A 22,409-nucleotide genomic window follows, 5' to 3' on the forward strand; every position below is an offset into this window, starting at 1 on the left:
TTTAACTGATATTTTTTTCATTTGAATTCCTTTTGGTAACTTGGTGCATGGAATGAGCAGACTTATTCAAGGTAAGGATGATCATGGGTAAAGTGAGAGATCAGCCCAGAACTACACAGGATGAGCTTGTGAATGATCTCAAGGCAGTTAGGACCCAGTCACCAAACAAACTATTGGTAACACAATATGCCGACATGGATTGAAATCCTGCAGCGCCCGCTAGATCCCCCTTCTCAAGAAGGCACATGAACAGGCCCATCGGACCTGCAAAGCAGGAAGAAAAATAGCCAGATCTTTAAGCAAAAACAAAACATATTACACACATTACACTTGTTAAACACACAGTTAACCCCTTGATTGCCTCTTGAAGTTAACCCCTTCCTGGTCAGTGTCATAAATACAGTGAAGTTGTACAGTATTATATCTGATCACTGTATTGGTGTCACTATTGATGTCAGTTAGTCAGTTAGTGTACCTTCCAGCGAGGGTCAGATTGCCTTCAACACTATCACAGTCCCACTGTAAGTCACTGATCAGTGCCATTACCAGTATAGTGTCATAGCTACATAAATTCCACTATATACACTATACCATTTTATGTAGACCATTTGTCTATAATTTTTACATAAACCAATTAATATACACAGATTGGTATTTTTTACCAAAGACATGTAGCAGAATACATATTGGCCTACATTTGTGAGATTTATGTCTTTTTTCGTTGATATATAATAAAAATAAAAACCCAGTAGTGATCAAATACCAACAAAAGAAAGCTCTATTTGTGTCAAAAAAATTATATAGTTTTCTTTTGAGTACAGTGATGAATGACTGAGCGATTGCCAGTAGAACTATAGACAAAACTTTTTTTTTAATTTGGATAGAGCAAGGGAGGGTTTTAAACCCTGTCAGATTTTTTTTCATCATTGGGAAGATTTCCCTTCGCTTCCTGTCCCATAGCCAAAAAAGGAAGTGAAAGGAAATCAATAAAATATTAGGGAATTCCTTGGGGACCCCAGGTCACCAGAAATAATGTCCCCACTGGAAGATTTCCCATCTATTACTTTTCTGGGGACAACCAAAAATGTGGGATTTCTTATACTTTCACTTTCAATGATAATGGTAAACAGGACAAAAAGAGCATCCCAATTCATCTCTTCTCTATATAAAACATAAAAAAAAAGTTTTGTCTTTAGTTATACTTTAACATATAATATGTACAGTATGTAAAGCCTAACAATGAACTTCTCTAGTCTGATCCCTTTAGGTCTGTTAAATATACAATTTGCCTAACTGTCCTGTAGCAAATATCTGTTGATCCTACCAAAAATTCATTAACGTTTTAACTTCTTGTAACAAGCAGACTATGCTGCACTGAAAACTCAGACATTGTAAGGCTGGCCATACATTAACAATTTTCTTGAGATTTTTGGTTTAGATTTACCAAAAACCATATAATAGGAGGTTAAACCTAACACTTTCAATTGTATCCAATTAGGCAGGCTCTTGCACTACACAGTTGAAGGTAAATCTAAAGGAAATTGGGCAGAAATTGGACAGAAAATTGTATAGTGTATGGCCAGCCTTAGCAGCCTATTATTCATGAGCGTAATGGCTGGAGTGAGAGCCAAAGAGCACCGCACCCCTTTAATAAGCTAAATTTTCCCAAAAAATCAGGGGATAGGATTTAAGGTGTCCAAAAGTAAATATCAACCTTAACAATAAAATCCAATTATTTATTATACAAAATACAACACAAAAAATGTGCTGTTAAAAAAGTGATAAATGAACACTGAAAAACGGTATGCTCATTTATGAGCAAATTCCAGATGCCATCTGTGAGTTTAATTCTCATTTGTAGACAGATTAAAGGTGCCATTGGCACATTTTGCTCTAATTGGTGCTTTTGACATGTTTCGCTGTTTCATCAGGAAACCACAATATCCAAAGAAAACAAGCTCAGCTACCACATCTAAGATCTGGTAAGCTGCAATAATAGTACCTTTTGTTCTTGGGTATAGCTATTTGGTCCCCATTTGGGCAGATTTTACCCTAAAGTGGTTGTAAATCTCAGACATGAAATATGAACAAAGCATATTCCTCTATAGTGTGTACTTGTCTCAATTAAGAGCATTAAGTGCCTTTTCTGTATCCTGCTTCGATCTTCTGTTATCAGCCAGAGTAATTTCTGACGTGTTTTCCTGACACCAAGAGAAAAATTACAGGGGACAGGGGAGGGACCTCCAGCAGATTGGCATCCTCAGCTCTGTTCCTGCAAGCTGTGTGGAGGGGGTGTGTCTCTTCCTTCCAATCAGCTCTCAAAGCTCTCATCACTGAGCTCTGCCTGGCGAAATTGCAAATTGATGGTGGGACATTCATCAATCCGGATGGGTGGCATATGACGTCCTCCCAGATCGCCATCTCGCATCCCCTGTGGGGCTATGCTGCTGCAAGATCTGTGACCAATCACATTGTGATTGGCCACAATGATCACATGGTACAGACTGGGCCAATCACAGCCCATCTGTGTCATGTGATTGGCTGTGGCCAATCACAGCTAATCACAACAAAAAAACACTGAATGAATCATTTTTATTCCGTTAAATGCTTACCTATAGCAGTAACAATTGAGTACTGTCCGTGATCCTTTTTTTATTTGCACTAGCATACAATTTTGAGCACAAGCTTTTGGGGAGTGTCCCCTTCTTCAAGGTCCAAGCAGTACTATACAAATCACAAAGTTTTAGCAGAATGTTAGAAGAGATGGAAAAAAAAAATCACTGCTATAGGCAATCATATTGTGTAAAAAAAAATATATTGATCACTTCCCCAGAGTAGTACAATGTTACTATGGTAACATGATATTACTCTGGTCACAGTGTTTCATAAAAAAAATCATAAAAAAAAGAAAAAAATTTAATAAAACAAAAATATATATAATTATTTTTTTTTCATGTTGTCACCAGTCAGTGTCCCTGATCACCGCCACACCAGTTATATTATGATGCTGTACTGCACTGGTGACAGTATGTAAAAACAAAAAAGGTGAAAAAATGTTATTTTGAATTTCTTTATTTTCCAAAAAAATAAGACAAAAAAAAGACAACTTCAAAAAACTCGCTTTGCCTCTTGCTAAATACCGCAGACTGTCTACTTTCCAAAAAGGGGTAATTTGGGGGATATCTGTACTGTCTTGACATTTGGGCCTCAAAAAATGAGATCAGTAGATCAGAATTGATTGATTTTCAGATATTTACTGTAGTTTGTGGACTCTATAACTTTCCTACAGACTAAATAATATACATTAATTTGGGATATTTTCTCCAAAGAAATGCAGCAAAATACATTTTGGCCTAAATTCCTAAAGAACAATTATTTATTTGCAAAATGTTTTAACAGAAATGAAGAAAAATGCGTGAGTTTTGCAAAATTATTTTTCTTTTTTCATTTATTTAACATAGAAAAAAACCAGTGGTGATTAAATACCAACAAAAGAAAGCTCTAGTTGTGTGAACAAAATTATAAAAATGTAGTTTGGGTACAGTGTTGCATGACTGCGTAATTGTCATTCAAAGTGTGCCAATACTGAATACTGTGCAGGAAGCGGGTAAAAGTGCCCGGTATGAAGTAGTTAAGTCTCAGACAAGCCTCAGAAAAATCCCTGATGACAGCAGTTGTATGAAAACACGGATGAAGCTTGTGACCAGTGATGTTATCACGCACGCCAGAGGAAGCTCTGGTGGCACCATCTTTGTTTTTGTCATTGCGAGTTACTGATTTCCACATGTAAGTGCATACGCAAAATACATTTTCGAATGTTTTATTGGTTGAGATTTTGTTTTTTCCCTTTTAAATAAATAATTACCTTTTGTGATGCTGATGTGGAGTAGAAAAAGGAACTAATTTGGCAGAGTCATATAACAAATGGGATGACAATAATAGGACCCTCACAGATTCAATGGATATCTCATGGTGGATGGCTGTGTGCTGTCATTTGAGCTCATTTAATCTCACTTGCCTGAGATCCATTCATTCTGGTAAGAAGTGTATTTATCTTGCTGGTGTGGATTTGTTTCGTAACACTTTCTTCTTTTGGGATTTGCACAGGTTTATGATCACTTACAATTGATTTGAATGTCACTTTTAGAGACTTTATTTCACTTTGGTGGACTTTATTGGGTTTTTTCTTTTTTTTTTCCCAAAAATACTTTTCTTAGAAGAAAAAAGGCATATCAGAGCACATACAACAATTTGTCGCAGTCCAAACATAGACACAGCACGTTGCCTCCCGTTTCGCAGATGGGCCATGGATTTAAATTGCAATACAGATCAAGATGGGATATAACATTATATCAAGTGTATATTGCAAACCAGCAGGTACAAAAAATATAATAGATAAGTCGCTATAGATATATTGTATATTGACCTGTATATTGGTAAGCTCTTATGTTAAGGGAGTGTGGAGTGTTGGATGAGGATAGCACATGATGGTGTGCATGTTGAGGTTTGTGTGTCCATATTAGGAGCGTGTGCTTTACGTGAAATTAGTCACACCTGTATGAAGGTAAATGCTCTCTTTTGTTGGGGATAAATACATAATGAGGGCGTATAAAAGGTGTGATATAAAGAGAAGTCAGAAAGGAGAATAGTTAGAGAAAGATATGTAGGGTGATATAGTGGGGGGGGGGGGATATGGGGAGAAAAAAAAAAGGGGGGGTGGGTAAAGGGGATGTAGAATGGGTAATTGCAGATAAAATAGATCACATCATTCTGTACGAGCCGAGGCAGAAAGATAGTCATATAGCTTAAGATGCAATACGTGCAAGATCAGTCAGTGGGGTAACACGTGGGCTAAAAACCTGAAAGGCAGGCTACGATGCAGAGCCACAGTCCATCCAAACGTGCATCAAGTGCGTCCCCGGTGAACAGGGCACTCCCCAGTACAGCATTGTGTCCAGTCATTCAGTCAGGGGGTACAGGTACTAGTAGGTGATAAGTAGAAGTGGTTTTGAAATGACTCCAACAGGTCCATGTCTTCTTGAATCTCTCGGGATGTTCCTTAGCTACAGAAATCAGTTCCTTCATTTCCTCAATTTTGTTGATCCTAGCAAACCATTCTCGGATAGTGGGAACATGTGTTGAGCATCAGTGGACTGGGATACATTGTTTTGCAGTGTTTACCATATGCATGGCGAGTGATTTACGGTACGTCCTAAATGGAAGTGTGGAGTGGTGAAGCAAAAAATGTGCGGGGGAGAGGTCTGGGGTATACGTAGTTACTTGTACGATTGTAGATTGGATTTTCCCCCAGAAAGGCTGCAACAAGGGGCAGTCCCACCAGATATGCAAGAGTGTACCCATCGCCTGGTGACATCTCCAACACGAATCTGAGATGTTGGGGTCAAATTGGTGAAGCAGGGATGGCACTCTGTATCATCTCGAGTATAGTTTAAAGTTGTTTTCTTGTGTGGAGACGCATATGGACCCTGTGTGTATATGTTCATAAATGTGATCCCAGTCTTCCGGCGATAGTTGGAGTTGTAAGTCAGAGCTCCAAGCCTTGCAAGCTTTCCTAAACGGGAGGTCAATAGTGTTTTCGAGGCAAGTGTAAAGATTGAATATAACATGTCTCTGGGGAAAATCTGTTGAGCAAAGTTTTTCAAATGGAGTAAGTTGTCTAGTATATTCTTTTAGATGTGAGGAGCTATGTATAAAATGGTGGAGTTGTCTATATGTCCACGGCGTCAAGGTCAGGGATGGCCATTTATTCAGAATGATGTCTCTGGATAAGAATGTCCCGTCTTTGAAAAGTTGATGCAAACTCAAACTGTCTGTGCTGCTAGAGCCTGCAAGAAAGGCATGCAACATACCCGGGGGAAGTCTGGCTTCATTTTGATAGGAGTGAGTGGGCCAGGGGTGGAAGAGAAACCTGTTTTCTGACTTATCTGATGATAACAGGATAGAGTAGGGCCTATAAGAAGGTGTTCCTTGAACTCAGACGGAATGTGGGAATTTTTCAGCCAAGGGGAGGTGGCGAGCGGGGTTCCCGAAAAAGCAGCTTCCAAATTAACCCAAGCCTTACGGATGCGGTTCGTGGACCAATCTACTATTCTTGCCATGTGACAGGCTCTGTAGTAGTGGGTGATATCAGGTAGTCCAATACCTCCACTTGTCTTAGGCATGGTAAGTTGGTCAAAAGCGATTCTGGGTCGTTTATTACACCATAGAAACGAGGTACATAATGTTGTAGAAGACTTAAAGAAGGAATTAGGCAGTTTGATTGGAATCTTTAGCAGTAGGTACAGAAGTCTAGGAAGCACATTCATCTTGAGGATAGCTGCTCTGCCAAACCAAGAGAAAAACAGTTTAACCCATATCTGTAGATCCTTGGTAATGCTATGTAGGATGGGTAGAAAGTTTTTGGCATAGAGTTCTGTAAGATGGGTCAGTAATTGAATTCCTAAATAAGTGATGGCCTCGACTGCCATGTGAAAGGAAAATTTGTTTGCGCCTGTCTGATCGTATCCTGGGTTAGGGAAATATTGAGGGCCTGGGATTTATTGAAGTTTATTTTAAAATTGGCCAAATAATGAAACAATTTGAAGTTGTGTAGTAGGTTAGGTAATGTAATATGTGGGTCTGTCAAGAAGAGTAAGATGTCATCAGCAAAGGCCGATACTTTGTGAGTTTTTCCATTGATTGAAATCCCTTTGATGTTGTCATTCCGTTTAATACAGTTCAAAAAAGGTTCCAACGTAAGTATAACTAGGAGGGGGTATAATGGGCAGCCCTGTCTGGTTCCCTTTCTTATTGAAAAAGCATCTGAGAGGAGGCCATTGACTCTCACTTTAGCCGTTGGTGTCATGTATAAAGACATGATAAAGTTCAAAAGACGTGAAGGAAGCCCAAGGCCAGACAGAACGGCCTCCATGTAGTTCCATGCCAATCTGCCAAAGGCCTTCTCATCGTCTAGAGAGAGGAAGAAGCCAGATTGCTTCTTCTGTGTCAACCAATGATGAATATTGATTGCCCTGATCGTATTGTCTCTAGCCTTTCTACAGGGTATGAACCCCACCTGATCAGTGGAGATAATAGGGTCTATGATACGCAGTAAATGATTGGCCAGTATTTTGGCAAAAATCTTTAAATCAACGTTCAATAGGGAGATCGGACGATAGTTCACTGGCAATGTCTGGTCTTTGTTTTCTTTCGGTATCAGTGTAATATGGGCTTCAGAAAGATGGACTGTCCTGGGGTATCTAGCGAATTGAAGGCCTTTAGGAATGGGCGTGCTAGGATGTCACTGAAAGATTTGTAATATGTGGTTATAAGTCCATTTGGGCCCGGACTTTTACCTGGTTTTAGTTGTGCAATAGCCTGTTGTAGTTCTGCCAATGTCAAAGCTCCATCTAATTCTTTTGCTTGTGGTTGGGAAATAGAGTTAGGAAGGTATTGGACGAGAAAAGTTTGGATAATGACCTTACGTGGTCTGGTGTCCCCTGTCGGTTTTGGTGATAAGGGTAGGTTGTAAAGGGTGGTATAATATTTTTCGAATTCGGCTGCGATATCCGCAGAGGTGTGAAGTAAGTGACCTTGTTTGGAGTTAAGTTGTTGAATGGTGCGAGCTGCTTTTTTAGATTGCAAGGCCCAGGCTAAAAACTTGACGCTCTTATTTCCATGTTCGTAAAAGAGTTTCTGAGTTAAAGTAAAATTGCACTTGTTTTTTTTTTCCACTATGTCTCGAAGTTGTTTGTGTGCCTGGTCAAGTTTGGTCGCAAAATTTACAGCCTTAGAGCATTTATGTGAACATTCCAGTTTACGTACTTTTTGAAGTATAGAAGTAAAAGATGCCTGAGCTATACGTTTCCGAGAGGCCCAGATGGAAAGCAGGAGCCCACGTATCACACATTTGTGTGCTTGCCATTGAATGAGAGGAGTTGTTTCCGGGGAAGTATTTTCCTTAAAATAATTGGTCATAGATTCACGAATTTGGAGGGTAATGGATGAGTCTGTGAGGAGAAAGGGATCTAATCTCCATGTTTTGGATGTGAATGGGGCATCGGGAAGATGTAAGGTCATCATAATCGGGTGGTGGTCAGAAAGAATCATTGGTTCAATAGAGGCTGATTTCAGTGTGTGTAAGTCTTTTTGTGAAAGAAAAAGATAATCAATTCTGGAATGACATTTGTGAGGTGCTGAAAAAAAGTGTAGTCTTTATCAGAGAGGTATAACGTATGCCATGTATCATGGAGGAGAAGGTCATTCAATTCAATTTTAATCTGTTTAAGTGCTCGGAAGGGATTAGATGAGAAGCCTGTTGAGGTGTCTTCTAAGGGATTCAGTGGTACATTAAAATCGCCTCCAAGAATCAAGATACCCGATTGGAATGTGGCAAGAGTTCTGGAGATATTACGGAAAAAGCTCACTTGTGCCGTGTTGGGGCTGTAAATATTGGCTATACTGAACGGTTTGTTGTAGAGGGTGCCTTTAAGGAAGAGGAAACTTCCCTCTGGATCCTCGAGAGCTTCAGTAATTATAAGCGGGATTGTTTTGGAGATCAAAATGGACACACCTTTTGCTTTTACCTCTGTGTTAACTGAATGGTATACTGTTGAGTAATTGGCATTGGAAAATTTAGGGATATGATCAGCATGAAAATGCGTTTCTTGGATGAAAAGCACGTCTGCTAGTTGGCTTTTCATGTAAGTCAGGAGTTGTGAACGTTTAAGCCTCTCGTGTTAAGAGATGCCGCAGAAAGTGTATGGTGGGCTTGTACAGATGTGTGTTTAGTAGACATTGTTTTGTATGGGAGAAAATGTACTGCTCCAAGTCTATAATTACGGTAGATGGGAAAAAAAAAAAGGAGGTGGGGTGTGGGGTGGGGTGGGGGAGAGGAAAAAGTAGAAATAGGAATGAAAAAGAGAAAGGGAAAGAGTCAAGAAATCAGGAAACAGTAAAGGTGAGAAGTATTTGGCATTCACAATCTCGTTCTGGAGTATTTCACGGGCCATAGAATACGTTCCTAATGGGCAATTCAAGAAGGCCTCAATAAACCATATTATTGCAAACACAAGATCACAGTTGCGTGAGATTCCCTGTTTAAGGACATCAATTGCAAACTGAGTTAAGATTAAGTCACTCAAGTGTATGTCAAGGGAAATGATCAGTCTGTATCCCTGGATCTCAAGCAAATAAAAACTCTGGTCTCAGCCAAGGCTACCAGCTTAGGGTAGTAGGCCATCACTGACTAATCAAACGAACTCCAGAGTCGGTGAGATTATGAACCGTGGCTCTATTAGCACCGTTATCATGCAGCCTGCAGAGATCAAGAGCTAGTATAGTCTCAGTATCTACATTCAAAATTGGTGAACACATATAATGGACAGATAGTATACATGAGAGATAGGACAGTCTAATGCAATACACGTACACTAGCGTCTTGTCCCAAGGTGGATAGAAGGTTTTCCATTGAAGGTGAAGTGGAACCAAGGTTTAGAAAAAAATCACGTGATATATTAGATCAGGTGTGAAAGTAGCCATAGAATGGGGAAATGGTAATGCACGGGTGTGGGGAGAAGGGGGAATGGAGAAGTGTCATTCATGATGTGCCTTGCGATGAGCTGGAGAGGCTGGAAGACTGTCCCCAATGATGAGCCTTCGTCGTGCAGGAGAAGACGAGGTGCGGTGGGATGGTCTGCGTCGCCTGGCTCCTCCAGGATGTCCAGCAGATTGGGCCTCCATTGGGTCTTCATCTGTCTGGGATGGGAGGTGGGATTCACCGGACCAATTGGGTATTTCCACTATTGGGATATCAAAATGGTGCGATATCTTCCGGAATCTCAGGAGAGCTGATCGCCCCATGTGTGCTGAGAGGCCAAATGGGAATCTCCAGCGGTAAGTAATACCCCTGGAACACAGTAGATCCAATAAAGGGCATAAGTCCTTTCTGCGTTGCAAGGTAAGATGGGAGAGATCCTGAAATAATTTGATTTCTGCTCTATTTTATATCACACGGTTTCGATCTTGTGCCGTGCGCAATATTTCTTCCTTAAGTCGCAAGTCAACTAAGCAGCAAATTATATCTCTCGGTGGGTCAGTATCTCTGCCTCTAGGACGAAGAGCCCTATGAAGGCGTTCAAGCTCAACTGGAGATTCCTGTTGTCTTTAAAAGATCATTGAAAATGGTTAAGAGCGTTTGGGTGAGTTGGCCGGATTCAATTGCTTCAGGGACACCATGTACCCTTAAATTATGTCGTCTTCCCCTGTTGTCTAGGTCCTCGATGTGACAATCAAGTTCTCTTAGATGCATGGTGTGCATATCTACCAGCTTGCGCATATCATGGATGGCAAGCTCTTGTATGGTAACTTTGTCCTCCACTGCTTCAAGCTTTTGGGCCACTACCTGCATGTCAATATGTAACTCAGCGATTGTAGCAGAGAGGGTCTCTTTAATATCTAATGCTATAGTGAGAGGGGAGGTTTCAGAATGGCAGGTTGTGGGTGCTGCGGCTGGACTCCTGCTCTGTGAGTGAGGCGCTCCGTGAAGCGAATGTGGGGAAGAAGCAGGAGCGGAGGCCTCAGTGTATTCTGGGGTCTGAGACCGGAATAACTCTGGAATGCTGCGACTGGCAGGACCGCTCAGTTGGCTAGGAGATCTTGATCGTGAGGCAGCGGGTCTCCTATCCACTTTCCCCATATCTGCGGTGACTTCAGCAGAGCACTGGTTAAAGCTTGTAGGAGGAGTTTTCTTTCTGCTCTAGGAGGATGTGAAACCTCTGGCCCTCTGTCTGGATAGTGTTGATTGGCCCTGTGCTGATCACATGCACTCTCCCAAGAAAAAAAAAACCCCTCTCTAGCAATACACACCAAACTGAGCATGTGCATGTGACCACAAATCATTTCAACAAGAAGAGGGGCAGAGAAGAAAGGATCAAAAAGCCTTTTTACATTATGCAGAGGATTAACCCTTTAAGTTCCACAGTGAGTATAACAAGCATGCTTTACTGCATACACAGACAGATTTTACGACTGATTTTACTGTTGTGGGTTTAGTAACACTTTAAAGAACAGATATAACAAAACACTTTCAATGGTATATTTAACAGACCAATAGGTTACAAACAAGAGAAGTTAATTTTTATAGCTTACATACCATTTAACTCTGTATTATTTATAATGAAGAATTCAAGTCACGGCCTTGCCTGCACCATGTTCCTCCCTCAATCACTGTTATCTCTTCATACATATGACTAACTTCAAACTTGTTTCTGTCTGAGGACCCAAAGTGCATTATGTAGCAGCCACAAGAGTTAATGTTCTGTATCTGAAAGCCCTGGCTTTGTTTTTTTGTGGGTTGTAATTAGAAGATGGGATTAAACTTTACAGATCGTTTGAGGAACAAATGGCCATTCTCATTAGTTTTATCTGTGCTAATTAGCCAAGCTTCCCCACAAGTCTCCCACCATCATATATAGATAAGAATCGGGGAGCAGGATTTTGCATTCTCATGGCATCTATTTTTGTGCAGGAGGTCAAAGAGAATCAATACATTTGTCAAAACTGCTTGAGCTTATCTTCTGCTTGGAAATGGTGCATAAATGAAAAGGATCTATAGGGACCAAATGCCCTTTATTTAAAGTTATCAGTAAAAAATATCTGCTACTGGACTTCTGAAGAACATGCACAATTTGTTTGTAGTATGAGCAGAGAACCAAATCATAGATGTGGTGGGGTAGGAGGGTACTGGCAAACAACAGACCCATAGTGCATATATAGTTTGTTATTTTCACCTGGATTAGTAGGGATTTGAAGGATTGTTGTATTAACTCCTACGTAGCATGCAACATGTAAATTGGACTAAATATAAAAGAACATAAGAATCTGTGAAGATGTCAGATAAGTAGTTTGGCAGGATGTGTAAATTAATTAGTTTACGTGAAAGTTATAGCATTTAGAAAGGGCGGTATAGATACTGGGATTTTTTTTTTCTACTAGTAATGGCGGCGACACTGATTGGGATGGCTGTGCTGCGCAGAGCTGACAGGGAGGAAGATTGTTTGTAAACAAAACAGTCTTTCTCCTTGTCGGTAATTGTTGGTTATCACCGTCCGGGACCTGGTGATTGACATCCGTGGCCTCGAAAGGCGGTGCGGGTAGGGCGCGCGCATGGCTACCTGGAAATGCAATAATCACGTATATATACGTGATTTTGTGCACCCGTGCTGCCGTGTAGCAGTATATCTGCTATATGGTGGTGGGGAAGTAGTTAATGCCCTCCCTAAGTGCAGTAAACCCTTCTTCTTTTAGGAAACCTGTCATGTGCAAACAAAAATTAACATTACCAAACTTGATAGGTGTTACAGGAATATTGGTGATCTATGTGTGAAGTACGACTAAGATGCAGCCTGCTGTATCTGTATCAAGAGGAGAACAGAAAACATGCGCACACCTGAGTTTAATGTGACAAACAGAAAGGAATCATACTATACAGATAATTACTTTATTTATAGTGGCAGCGCAGGCCACCTTGAGAAGCACATCAATTTGTCTTAGAGAGTTACCACTACTAACATATAGGATACTAAACAGAGAAAGTGAGTGTCAGAGCAAACGCAGAACTGAACAAACATAGCAGCAAACAAGTGAGACTAACCTGCATCAAGAGGAGAACAGAAAACACACATTGCTCACTTGTTCATTCCGTGTTCAATGTTAGCTTGTTGGCTGTTAGTCTCCAGAAGTCGCACTACAAATCATTAGTTCCCTGGCTTTCATGCTGACAAACTTTCTTTAGCACTATGAATAACTTATCACTTACCTGGAAAAAGCATACAGATAAGGACTCCTGACTCTCTAAACCTCACAATCTATATACCTGCTCAAGATGAGAGCCTCAAAAGTATTAAAACAAATAGTAGATTAGCATAACAACCAGACAACTAGAATGTTCAAAAGCAGGTCAGGAAAGGTAGTACTGGTATTTGTTTTTTGATAGATTTCCTTTAAATACTTAAATGAAAGGGATAGTACCAGTCTTCCCTACCTTCCCCTGCTGTGGTATATAATGTGCTTCAATACCCCAAGTGTGTATTAGTTTCTTCTGAATTTCTGGTTTTGTTGGATCTTTGCTTCATATTAGTAATGATCATTTTCAATTTACAGGCTGAATCCAAAGGTTTTAGCAATTCTTCATTGTAGCAAAGATATGCACTATATTGCCAAAAGTATTGGGGCACCTGCTTTTACACGCACATGAATTTTAATGGCATACCAGCTTTAGTTCGTAGGGTTCAATATTAAGTTGGCCCTTTGCAGCCATAACAGCTTCAACTCTTCTGGGGTGGCTGTTCACAAGGTTTAGGAGTGTGTCTATGGGAATGTTTGACCATTCTTCCAGAAACGCATTTGTGAGGTCAGGCACTGATGTCGGACAAGAAGGCCTGGCTCACAATCTCCACTCTAATTCATCCCAAAGGTGCTCTATGGGGGTGAAGTCAGGACTCTGTGCAGGCTAGTCAAGCTCCTCCACCCCAAACTCACTCATCCATTTCTTTATGGACTTTGCTTTGTGCACTGGTTGCGCAGTCCCACAAAGGTGGGAACATTAAATTTTCTAAAATGTTTTGGTATGCTGATACCTTAAGATTTCCCTTCACTGGAACTAAGGGGCCAAGCCCAATCCTTGAAAAACAACCTCACACCATAAACATCCCTCCACCAAACTTTAGACTTGGCACAATGCAGTCAGGCAAGTACCGTTCTCCTGGCAAATGCCAAAACCAGTCACGTCCATTGGATTGCTAGACAGAGAAGCGTGATTCATCACTCCAGAGAACACATCTCCACTGCTCTAGAGTCCAGTGGCAGCATACTTTATACCACTTTATCTGATGCTTTGCATTGCACTTGGTGTTGTAAGGCTTGGATGCAGCTGCTCGGCCATGGAATCTCATTCCATGAAGCTCTCTACACACTGTTGTGCTAATCTGAAGGCCACAAGAAGCTTGGAGGTCTTTAGCTATTGACTCTGCAGACAGTTGTCGACGTCTGCGCACTGTGCACTTCTGCATGCACTGACCCTTCTCTGTCATATTATGTGGCCTACCACTTCGTGTTGTTGTTTCCAGTTGCTTCCACCTTGTTATAATACCAGTTGACCATGAAATACAGTATTTAGTAGTAATAAGGAAATTTCATGGATAGACTTATTGCACAGGTGGCAACCTATCACGGTACCACGCTTGAATTCACTGAGTTCCTGAGAGCAACCCATTATTTCACAAATGTTTTTAGATGCAGTCTGCATGCCTAGGTGCTTGATTTTATATGCCTGTGGCCATGGGGGTGATTGGAACATCTAAAACCAATGATTTGGAGGGGTGTCCCAATACTTTTGGCAAAATAGTGTACATCTTAACTGAATGACATTTAGCTTTGTAAAGCCGATATGAAGCTTTTCACTCTATTGTTGTATGCAGTCAGGCTTTTTATTTTTTTAAAGCCCATCTTCGGACAAAAATAAAATCCACTCCCTCCCACCTCCTTCCAACTCATCTTCTTTTTACTTAAATACCTTTTGCAGCAGGGATATACCTACCTAAAATGTAAGATCCCTCACCAGTGCCATTTTCAGGTGTGAGATCCGGTAGTCCATTTTTGCAGATGTGCCCACACTGGCTAGTCTCTGCTGACATTATCCTTTTCTGGATCCTGAGATGATCCCACCTCTGGACAGCCAATAAGAAGTATCAATGTCAGGTAGACAGTGATGTGGACACCACAAGAAGGACTCTGCTTACTTTGAGGATAGAAGACTTGAGACCAGAACATCATATGATCATACATGTAGGTGAGTAGGGTTATTTCAGTAGTTTTTTTTTTTTCATTTTCTATGGGAGCGATTGGTTGGAGGAGGATAGGGGGAAAAGGGACATTAATAAATAAACAACTATATTAAAATGTTAATATCACTTGCAGCACACTGGAGATCTGGACAGCTGTTTAAAACATAATGCAGCACTACATACCGGATCTCCAGTGTTCCAATGTTCTCCCTGCACAAAACTTCAACCAACTGCTCAGGGAGCGTAAGCACTGTAGATTACAGCTTTATGCAGTTGGCGTGTTGGACCACTGGAGATCCTGATCGCTGTGCTTTGTGTTGAACAGTGACCTATAGCTTCAGAGTGCTAAAAATTTACAATAAACTGAGTGAACAGATGCATAAAATTTACAGGCATCCTTTATGGTTTGTGCTTACTGGCTGCATTACATTCATAAAAAAAGGAAAGCTTCAATTGGGTTTAAAAGCCATGTGTATCAAAAACAATTGCCTTTTTGCAAATTGCCTGTTGCACTTATCCCATTAATGCTGAACCCATGCAAGCTCTTTGCAGCAACTTCCTGTCAGCATGTTTCCATTACAGCCATAGCCATTTTTGCAGGGAGGGTTTCCGGTTGGTGACAACCATGCCTGTGTAATGTGTGATGAAGTGGTCACTTGTAATAATTATCAGATAACTGTGTGACAAGGTGACAACACAGGCAAACAATTGGGAGACAGCAGGAAAGCATTGTCACCATATAACAAAAATTGCTTGAATAAGGATCTTCATGACAGGATCACCATGTATTGGTTTAAATAAAGCTGCAGATCTAAAAAATACTGAAAATGATAAATGAACCTATTAAAACACATATACATTTTTAGTGCTTGGGTTTACATTTACTTTAATTCTGTTCCTGCCCTGGTATAAATGGTCTTTTTCAAGGATTTCTTGATAATATATCACATAATCCGGAACTCCGGAGCAAATTTAAAATCTTTGTTTGGTGGAGAAGTTTGCATGTCCTTACTTGAATAGGAAGTCAGGGCAGATCTCCCTAATGAGGAAAAAAAACCCCATTCTAACCAAGGCTAAAAAAAAGTTTTGGTTAGAATTTATGTTTTTATGTCCATATTGTTGTGTTTTATTGCCAGAAGTTGAACTAAATGTTATTTTATTTTTTTCTTTCTAGTATGAATATTTCAATGCAGTTCTTATAAATGAAAAGGATGAAGATGGCAATTTTGTTGAGCTAGGAAAAGAGTTTCTGTTGCTACCCAATGACCATTTTAATAATTTGCCTGTCAATATCACTCTAAGTGATGTCCAAGTGCCAACCAATGTTTACAACAAAGGTAAGTAGTTCAATTTGTATTTCTCATTTTTTTCAGTGGCAGAAAATGAAAATCACTTATGACTAATGTGTGTTCTTAATGTGTATCTAGAAAGTGAGAGTGTTTAAATCAGGCATTCTTAACCAGGGTTCCTCCAGAGGTTGCTAGGGTTGACTTGAGCTGAAGCTAGTTGACCTTTTATCTGAGGATACCTTTATAGTTTTAGGTCCATGGCCACTTGGCAGAGCCAGTAGCATGACACCAATGATCTTTTTCAGCTGACTTTAATGGTGGCATTCTAACCACCACAAAAAGGGGTAATTCCTTTCACTAACCACCAAAGTAAGGGGCATTTTCCTTATTACCCCTGAAGGACTAATCCTAGACATCTGAAAATTATTTCAAGGGTTCCTGTGGGGTACAAAGGTTGAGAAAGGCTGGTTTAGATCATTATTATTATACAGGATTTATATAGCACCAACAGTTTACACAGCGCTTTACAACATAAGGGCAGACAGTACAATTACAATACAAATTAATACAGGATGAATCAGAGGGTCCTGTTTGTTAGAGCTTACAATCTAAGAGGGAGGATCAATTGATATAAAAGGTTATAACTGTAAGGGGTGGGCTGATGGGGAAAATACATGTACAGTTGCTAGGTGGGGGCAAGATAGACTTCTCTGAAGAAATTAGTTTTCAGGGTCACTTCTAAAAGTGGACAGAGTAGGAGACAGTCAGACACATTAGGGAAGGGAGTTCCAGAGGATGGGGAGGCTCTGAAGAAGTCCTGGAGGCGAACATGGGAGGAGGTGACAAGGGAGCTAGAGAGCAGGAGGTCTTGGGAGGAATGAAGAGAACAATTTGGTCGGTACTTTGAAACAAGGTTAGTGACATAGTTGAGAGCTGAAGTATGGACAGCTTTATAAATTTTTGGAAGTATCTTGAATTTATTTTTTGTTTGGTGAGTGAAAGCCAGTGGAAGGATTAGCAGAGAGGAGTGGCAGACACTAAATGGTTGGTAAGGTGGATGAGTCTGGCAGCAGCATTCATGATGGACTGGAGGGAGGGATAGCCTATGTAAAAGTAAGCCAGTGGGGAGTGAGTTAGAAGCTTCATGGTGTCATTGGTTAGGAAGGGGCATATCTTGGAGATATTACAGAGGTTGAGGCGGCAAAGCGTCAAAATTTCCAAAATTGTACAGTTGTCACCAATACGGGAAAATAATGAAAGTCTTTCTTCATTTTGTAGAGATTTTTTCTCACTTTCTATTGTGTTTCTAGAGAAAGAAGTAAAGGGCAATGACTGCAATAGGAAGAAGCAAAATATAAAAATGTAACAAATTAATTAATTAAAAATTGGGGGTTTACATATATTTTACCACATTGGTTGTAGGTATATCATCTTGATTCTGTTAGCCTGATACCAAAGTTAGTCAGCTAATTGGGGCAGGTCAGGGGCAAAGCAAGAGAGTTTCCCTACCTAGACAGGGAGCAGACATTTTGGCCTGAAAAAAAAAACTCCAGTAAGAAATTCTCCAATGCTCACCCCAGGAGAGAGGTGGATAACCCTGTCCATTTTGCACCAGAATGTTCCTCTCTTTACAATTCCATATAGAAGGGTGTAAAGACATTCCAACATTCTCATTGCTTTTTTGACCATCTGGACACAAACAATGTTAACAAATCTAATCTGTGCAATTTGTAGTGTTAATGCAGTCTGTCTACCATTTCCAATACAAAATGTCATAACACATTACGTTGACTGAGATTTGTTGATCTGTATAAATTATTCTGTGGAATTTTTTTAATGTTGAAAATTATTTGTTATGATTGTTGATTAAAGATGCCTTTTGTACACACTTTTTTTAAATTAGAGATGTTTAAACTGACTTTTCCACAATCACCAGGTTTGTCTTACTTTATTATATTTAAATAAAGTAAATCTATACAAAATGGTGATCATGGAAAGAAAGAATCCTGATATCATCCAAAGCTTCAGGCATATCTATTTGGCAATAATTTTCAGCAGTGGGAGTACCAAACCAAGATGGTAGTTTTTAGTGCAGATCTCCTCCCTATAACGCCAACATTAACACTCCCTATAAACTTAACTACTAACTGTCTCTGTAACCACAATGCTGAAACTAAACCTTCCTGTAGCCCTAACAGTATTCATCCCACTTACTTTCCCAGTAACCCAACACTACCCCTTCATTTAACCCAAACACTCTTGCACACTAACCCTTTCTGTAACCTAAAGTCTAACACTAACCCTCAGGCCCCATTCACACTTCAGCATTTTTCAGCTCTTAGCTCGACGCTCAGAAACACTCAACAAGGAAAATCCCATGACTAAGGTATTGCAGATATTACGGCTACTCCTTAACCTTTAAACCCCCCACCTATCCCTGTGACCTCCCCAAACCAAAAAACGACACTGACCTGCATTGGAGTTTAAAGGCCATAGCAGCCATTTTTATTAAACAAGAAGATTACATCTTTGTTACAAAAATACAAATTATATAACTCACCGTACGTTTATCACCTTACTGTTATTCCGGATTACCTCATTAAAGTCTAGGGTTTTAGAAGACGACTTGTACATCAACCAACCGACTGTATCTACCACCAACATAGACTTCAAGGCCCCCAGCAGCAAACACACTGACTCGGGGACAATTTCCTAAAAATTACCGTTGATGCAGCCAACTTACTTCTGAACCATTACTACAATAAATTTGCTTTTGTAGGTACACCCATACCTTTGATAGTCCCAACCGACCATTCTCCAAAATTTTTAAACCATCACTGCCTTCCAAGACCCTGAGACCCCTGTCAACTTCTATGACAAAAGAAACCCAGAAAACAAGTGAACGCCCCAAAACACAGGAACACGACCAAGCAGTCACCCATCCAGGAAACTACCAAGAACCACCAAAAGGTCAGAAAGACCAAACAATGTGAGCCCCACCAACACGGAGCTGCCAAACAAGTCACCCGGGAGGGAAAATATTGTTCTACGCTGTCCCAGCTTCGACTGACTCTGACCACTTTGGCACCACCCAACTTTCTCCCCGAGCCACCCGACCCCTCTTAAGCCACACCCGAACCCCCTCCAATCAGCTAACATTTCCCCTTTTTAAACAAAAACTCCTCTATTAACCTTACGTTGTTCCGCCTATCCTGTCAACCTAGTCATGTTAGGCCTTCCGCCTATGCTGGTCATCTAGCTCCAGGCCTTATTCTTTCATTTCATTGGCCTTGTTCACATATGAGCTTTTTGTTGCCGGTAGCAAAACACCTGTGGCTCAAAAAAGTACATGCACTACTTTTCAGGCAAATTTGAGCATTTTTGTCCCCATAGACTTGAATGGAAAATGCCTGAACAGAAAGAAATGAGTGTTTTTGGGTGTTTTTTCAAGCGTTCATTCAGGCGTTTTCAACTCAAACAGCAGCTCCCCTCCTCTTTTCTAGTATCACTCCACACCTTATAAACATACATCTTGTGATCAAAATGAAGGAGAGTATGTTTCTAGCAGCTGAGAAATTCATTGCTCTCATTCGTGGTCACCCCTGCATCTATGATCCCATGGATCCCTATTATAAAAGCCAGGCAAGAACCACTAGAGCCTGGGAGGACGTGGGAGGAAACTTGCTGCCCCAGTGGAACAGCTACACTGCTCCCCAGATCAAGGAGAAAGGTACAAAACCTCTGTGTACAGCAGCCATGAGCTTGATTCTGGTTTTCTTGTATGTGCCTAAGACACATCTACACAGGTTTCTATTAACCACAGCAAAAATGCCTAAATGAAAAAAGCCTGAAAATGCTCAGCTCAGTGTGAATGTAGCCTCACCTTAACTCTCCTTGTAACCCTAATTCTCACATTAAAGTATAAGTTCACCACTTGGACAAAAATAATAAATGCACATTTTTTGGCAAGTAAAAAAATGTGCATTTATTATTTTTGTACAAAGGAGCCTGGAAAGCTTTACACCAGCGATCAATAGATCGCTGATGCCATGCAGGTCTCCTGCAGACCTGTCAGAATATATGCTTGCTGTACGGGATGTACGGTCAAGCAGATATTCTGACAGGAAGCTTCAATTAACTACCACGGTGCTCTACAGTGCCGTGGAGGTTCATTGAAAACTACAAGCCCACAGCCACTAAGGCTGTCAGGACTTGCAGTTCATTCATTCATGGACTTACGCACTGCCGCGCTGTTTTCAAATTTGACAGATAGTATGGGGAGACTTTTCCTCTTACTATCTGTCAGAGGAAGGGGGGTGGCAGGGGGAGGCAGGCGGTGGCTGCGGCCATGGGAGCAGGTGTAACATGTAACATGTTCCAAAGGTGAACTTATCCTTTAACCTTCTCTGTATCCATAACATTGACCCTCACACTAATTCTCCATGCATCCCTAACTCTCCTTCATGTAAACCAAACCCCTTTATTGCATATACACCTCTTTTGTGTTGGGTTGCTCTCGACTGAAGACATACCTCTCTATACCGAAACATTCCAATATCCCAATTACGAAATCTACTATACAAATGAATAGTGTAATGCACACCTGAACCAAGGTCCTCCAGTCAAAGCTGCTATGTACCTACCTGGTAGCCAATGCATGCAAGTATACAGTGCAGCTGATGTCTACGTCCAAGTCATGTGACCACTTTATTGACAATTAAAACAACAGAATTAGGACATGAGCTATGAACATCAGTGGGATAACACTAAGGATGATAGAGGTCATATCTTCTTGGTATCAAGTAATAGAGGGTACCAAACCAATATTGAAGGATTGTTGAGTTAACAATCAAAGGGAAAATACCAATGGATGAGCAACAATGTGTCTGATATACAAGTACTGTACATCAAGGTCTGGATTTTTGTTTCTTCCTTCCCTGGAATTTCTGTTTAATACCAGTTTGTCTCACCCGATTCTTGTGTCAGTTTTCAGTTACCTTGCTGTTATGTTCAAATCTTGACAACAGGATGAGTTTATCCTGCAAAATCTGCCAGCTGCGAATCATAATCTTATTTCTTTTCAGCGGCGGTTTCCTTTTTGCAAAGCTCTAATTTTCTAGAAAATAGGTAAACTCAGCTCAACAGCCATTTGGAAAGGTTCGATAGGGGAGTGTGACGGAATGATATTCATAGATCCTTTTAACTGGCAAATTGAAAAACCTACCTAATCAAAAGATGTCTGTGGTTCATCATGTTTCAATATATTCCCCATACAGTTGGAGGAATCGAACCCTAGCCCAGCATAGGTTCTTATTATTTTGTGCATTTATCAGCTGCTGTGAAAGCTCTCGTCTCGCGGCTTGCCGGAGAGGTGCATTGTGGAGAACTCCTCCTGACACAGCTGACACATCCTTTTCCTTTTCACTTGTAAAGATTCCTCTAGATGAATAACTCTCAGCCCAATATGTTAAATGATTTCCGAGCTGCGCTTTGAAATATTGGGTCTTTCTTTTGAATAACTGTTTCGCTAAGCTGAAGTGAGTTTGCCCCCCTGCATTATTGATTGCTTGAATCTTCCTACGAATTCAGAATAAATCTTTTGTTGTTTAAAATAAATATATGTTTGAAATAGCTGCTTTCATATTTTTTTTAAAGGACTCAGAAAAGACTTAATATTAGGATTCTTTTGCAAAGCGAATTGCTTTCATTTCAATATGCTTCCTTCTCTTACTTATGGGTGCTCAAACCTCAACATTAATTTTGAAATATTAATGTGCAGAAAACATTAATCTTGACATACAGTATATATACAGTATACATTAGAGAGAATTCTTCTATATTCTTTAAATTTTAATAAGGTGCTAAGAATGCTGGAGTTATCACTACAGTTAAAGTGAACCTGTATTTAAAAATAGTATACCACAGTAAAGCACCATGTGGTCATGACAGTAAGCACAGCATTGGGGATGGTGAGGGGGAGCATGCACTTGAGCCCCATACATAAAAATAACAGAATTTTTTTCGGGGCAGCAGAGATCTGTATAGATGACAGAAGCTGATAATATAAGTAAAGGCACTGTAAGATTGCTTCTCTGCAGTTGGGGTTTATATATAAACAATATATATACTATATTATTTTTTTACTACTATAGTTATGTAAGTCATATATAATTTTTTTTATTTACAAAATATACAATAAATTTGAAGTGATCCAGTTGCTTTACTAAATGTACATAAACCACTTAAATACTATACTTAAAAGATTCCAGTATATACT

The 22,409-nt window shown here is 40.2% G+C and overlaps 1 protein-coding gene across 3 annotated transcripts in view; it reads left to right on the plus strand.

Annotated features, from left to right (window-relative positions):
• Window positions 1-22,409, plus strand: part of CACNA2D3 (calcium voltage-gated channel auxiliary subunit alpha2delta 3) — a 1,248,789-nt gene that overhangs the window by 506,452 nt on the left and 719,928 nt on the right. For all 3 annotated transcript variants that reach the window (XM_089681870.1, XM_089681868.1, XM_089681867.1), the window contains one exon: window positions 16,018-16,180. In XM_089681870.1, coding sequence (XP_089537996.1) covers window positions 16,018-16,180 — 163 coding nt within the window. The remainder of the gene's footprint in view (window positions 1-16,017; window positions 16,181-22,409) is intronic.

The sequence above is a fragment of the Staurois parvus genome, unplaced genomic scaffold, assembly GCF_062004578.1.
Source record: "Staurois parvus isolate SC_StPar_1 unplaced genomic scaffold, SC_StPar_1.0 ptg000282l, whole genome shotgun sequence".
Taxonomy (NCBI): Eukaryota; Metazoa; Chordata; class Amphibia; order Anura; family Ranidae; genus Staurois; species Staurois parvus.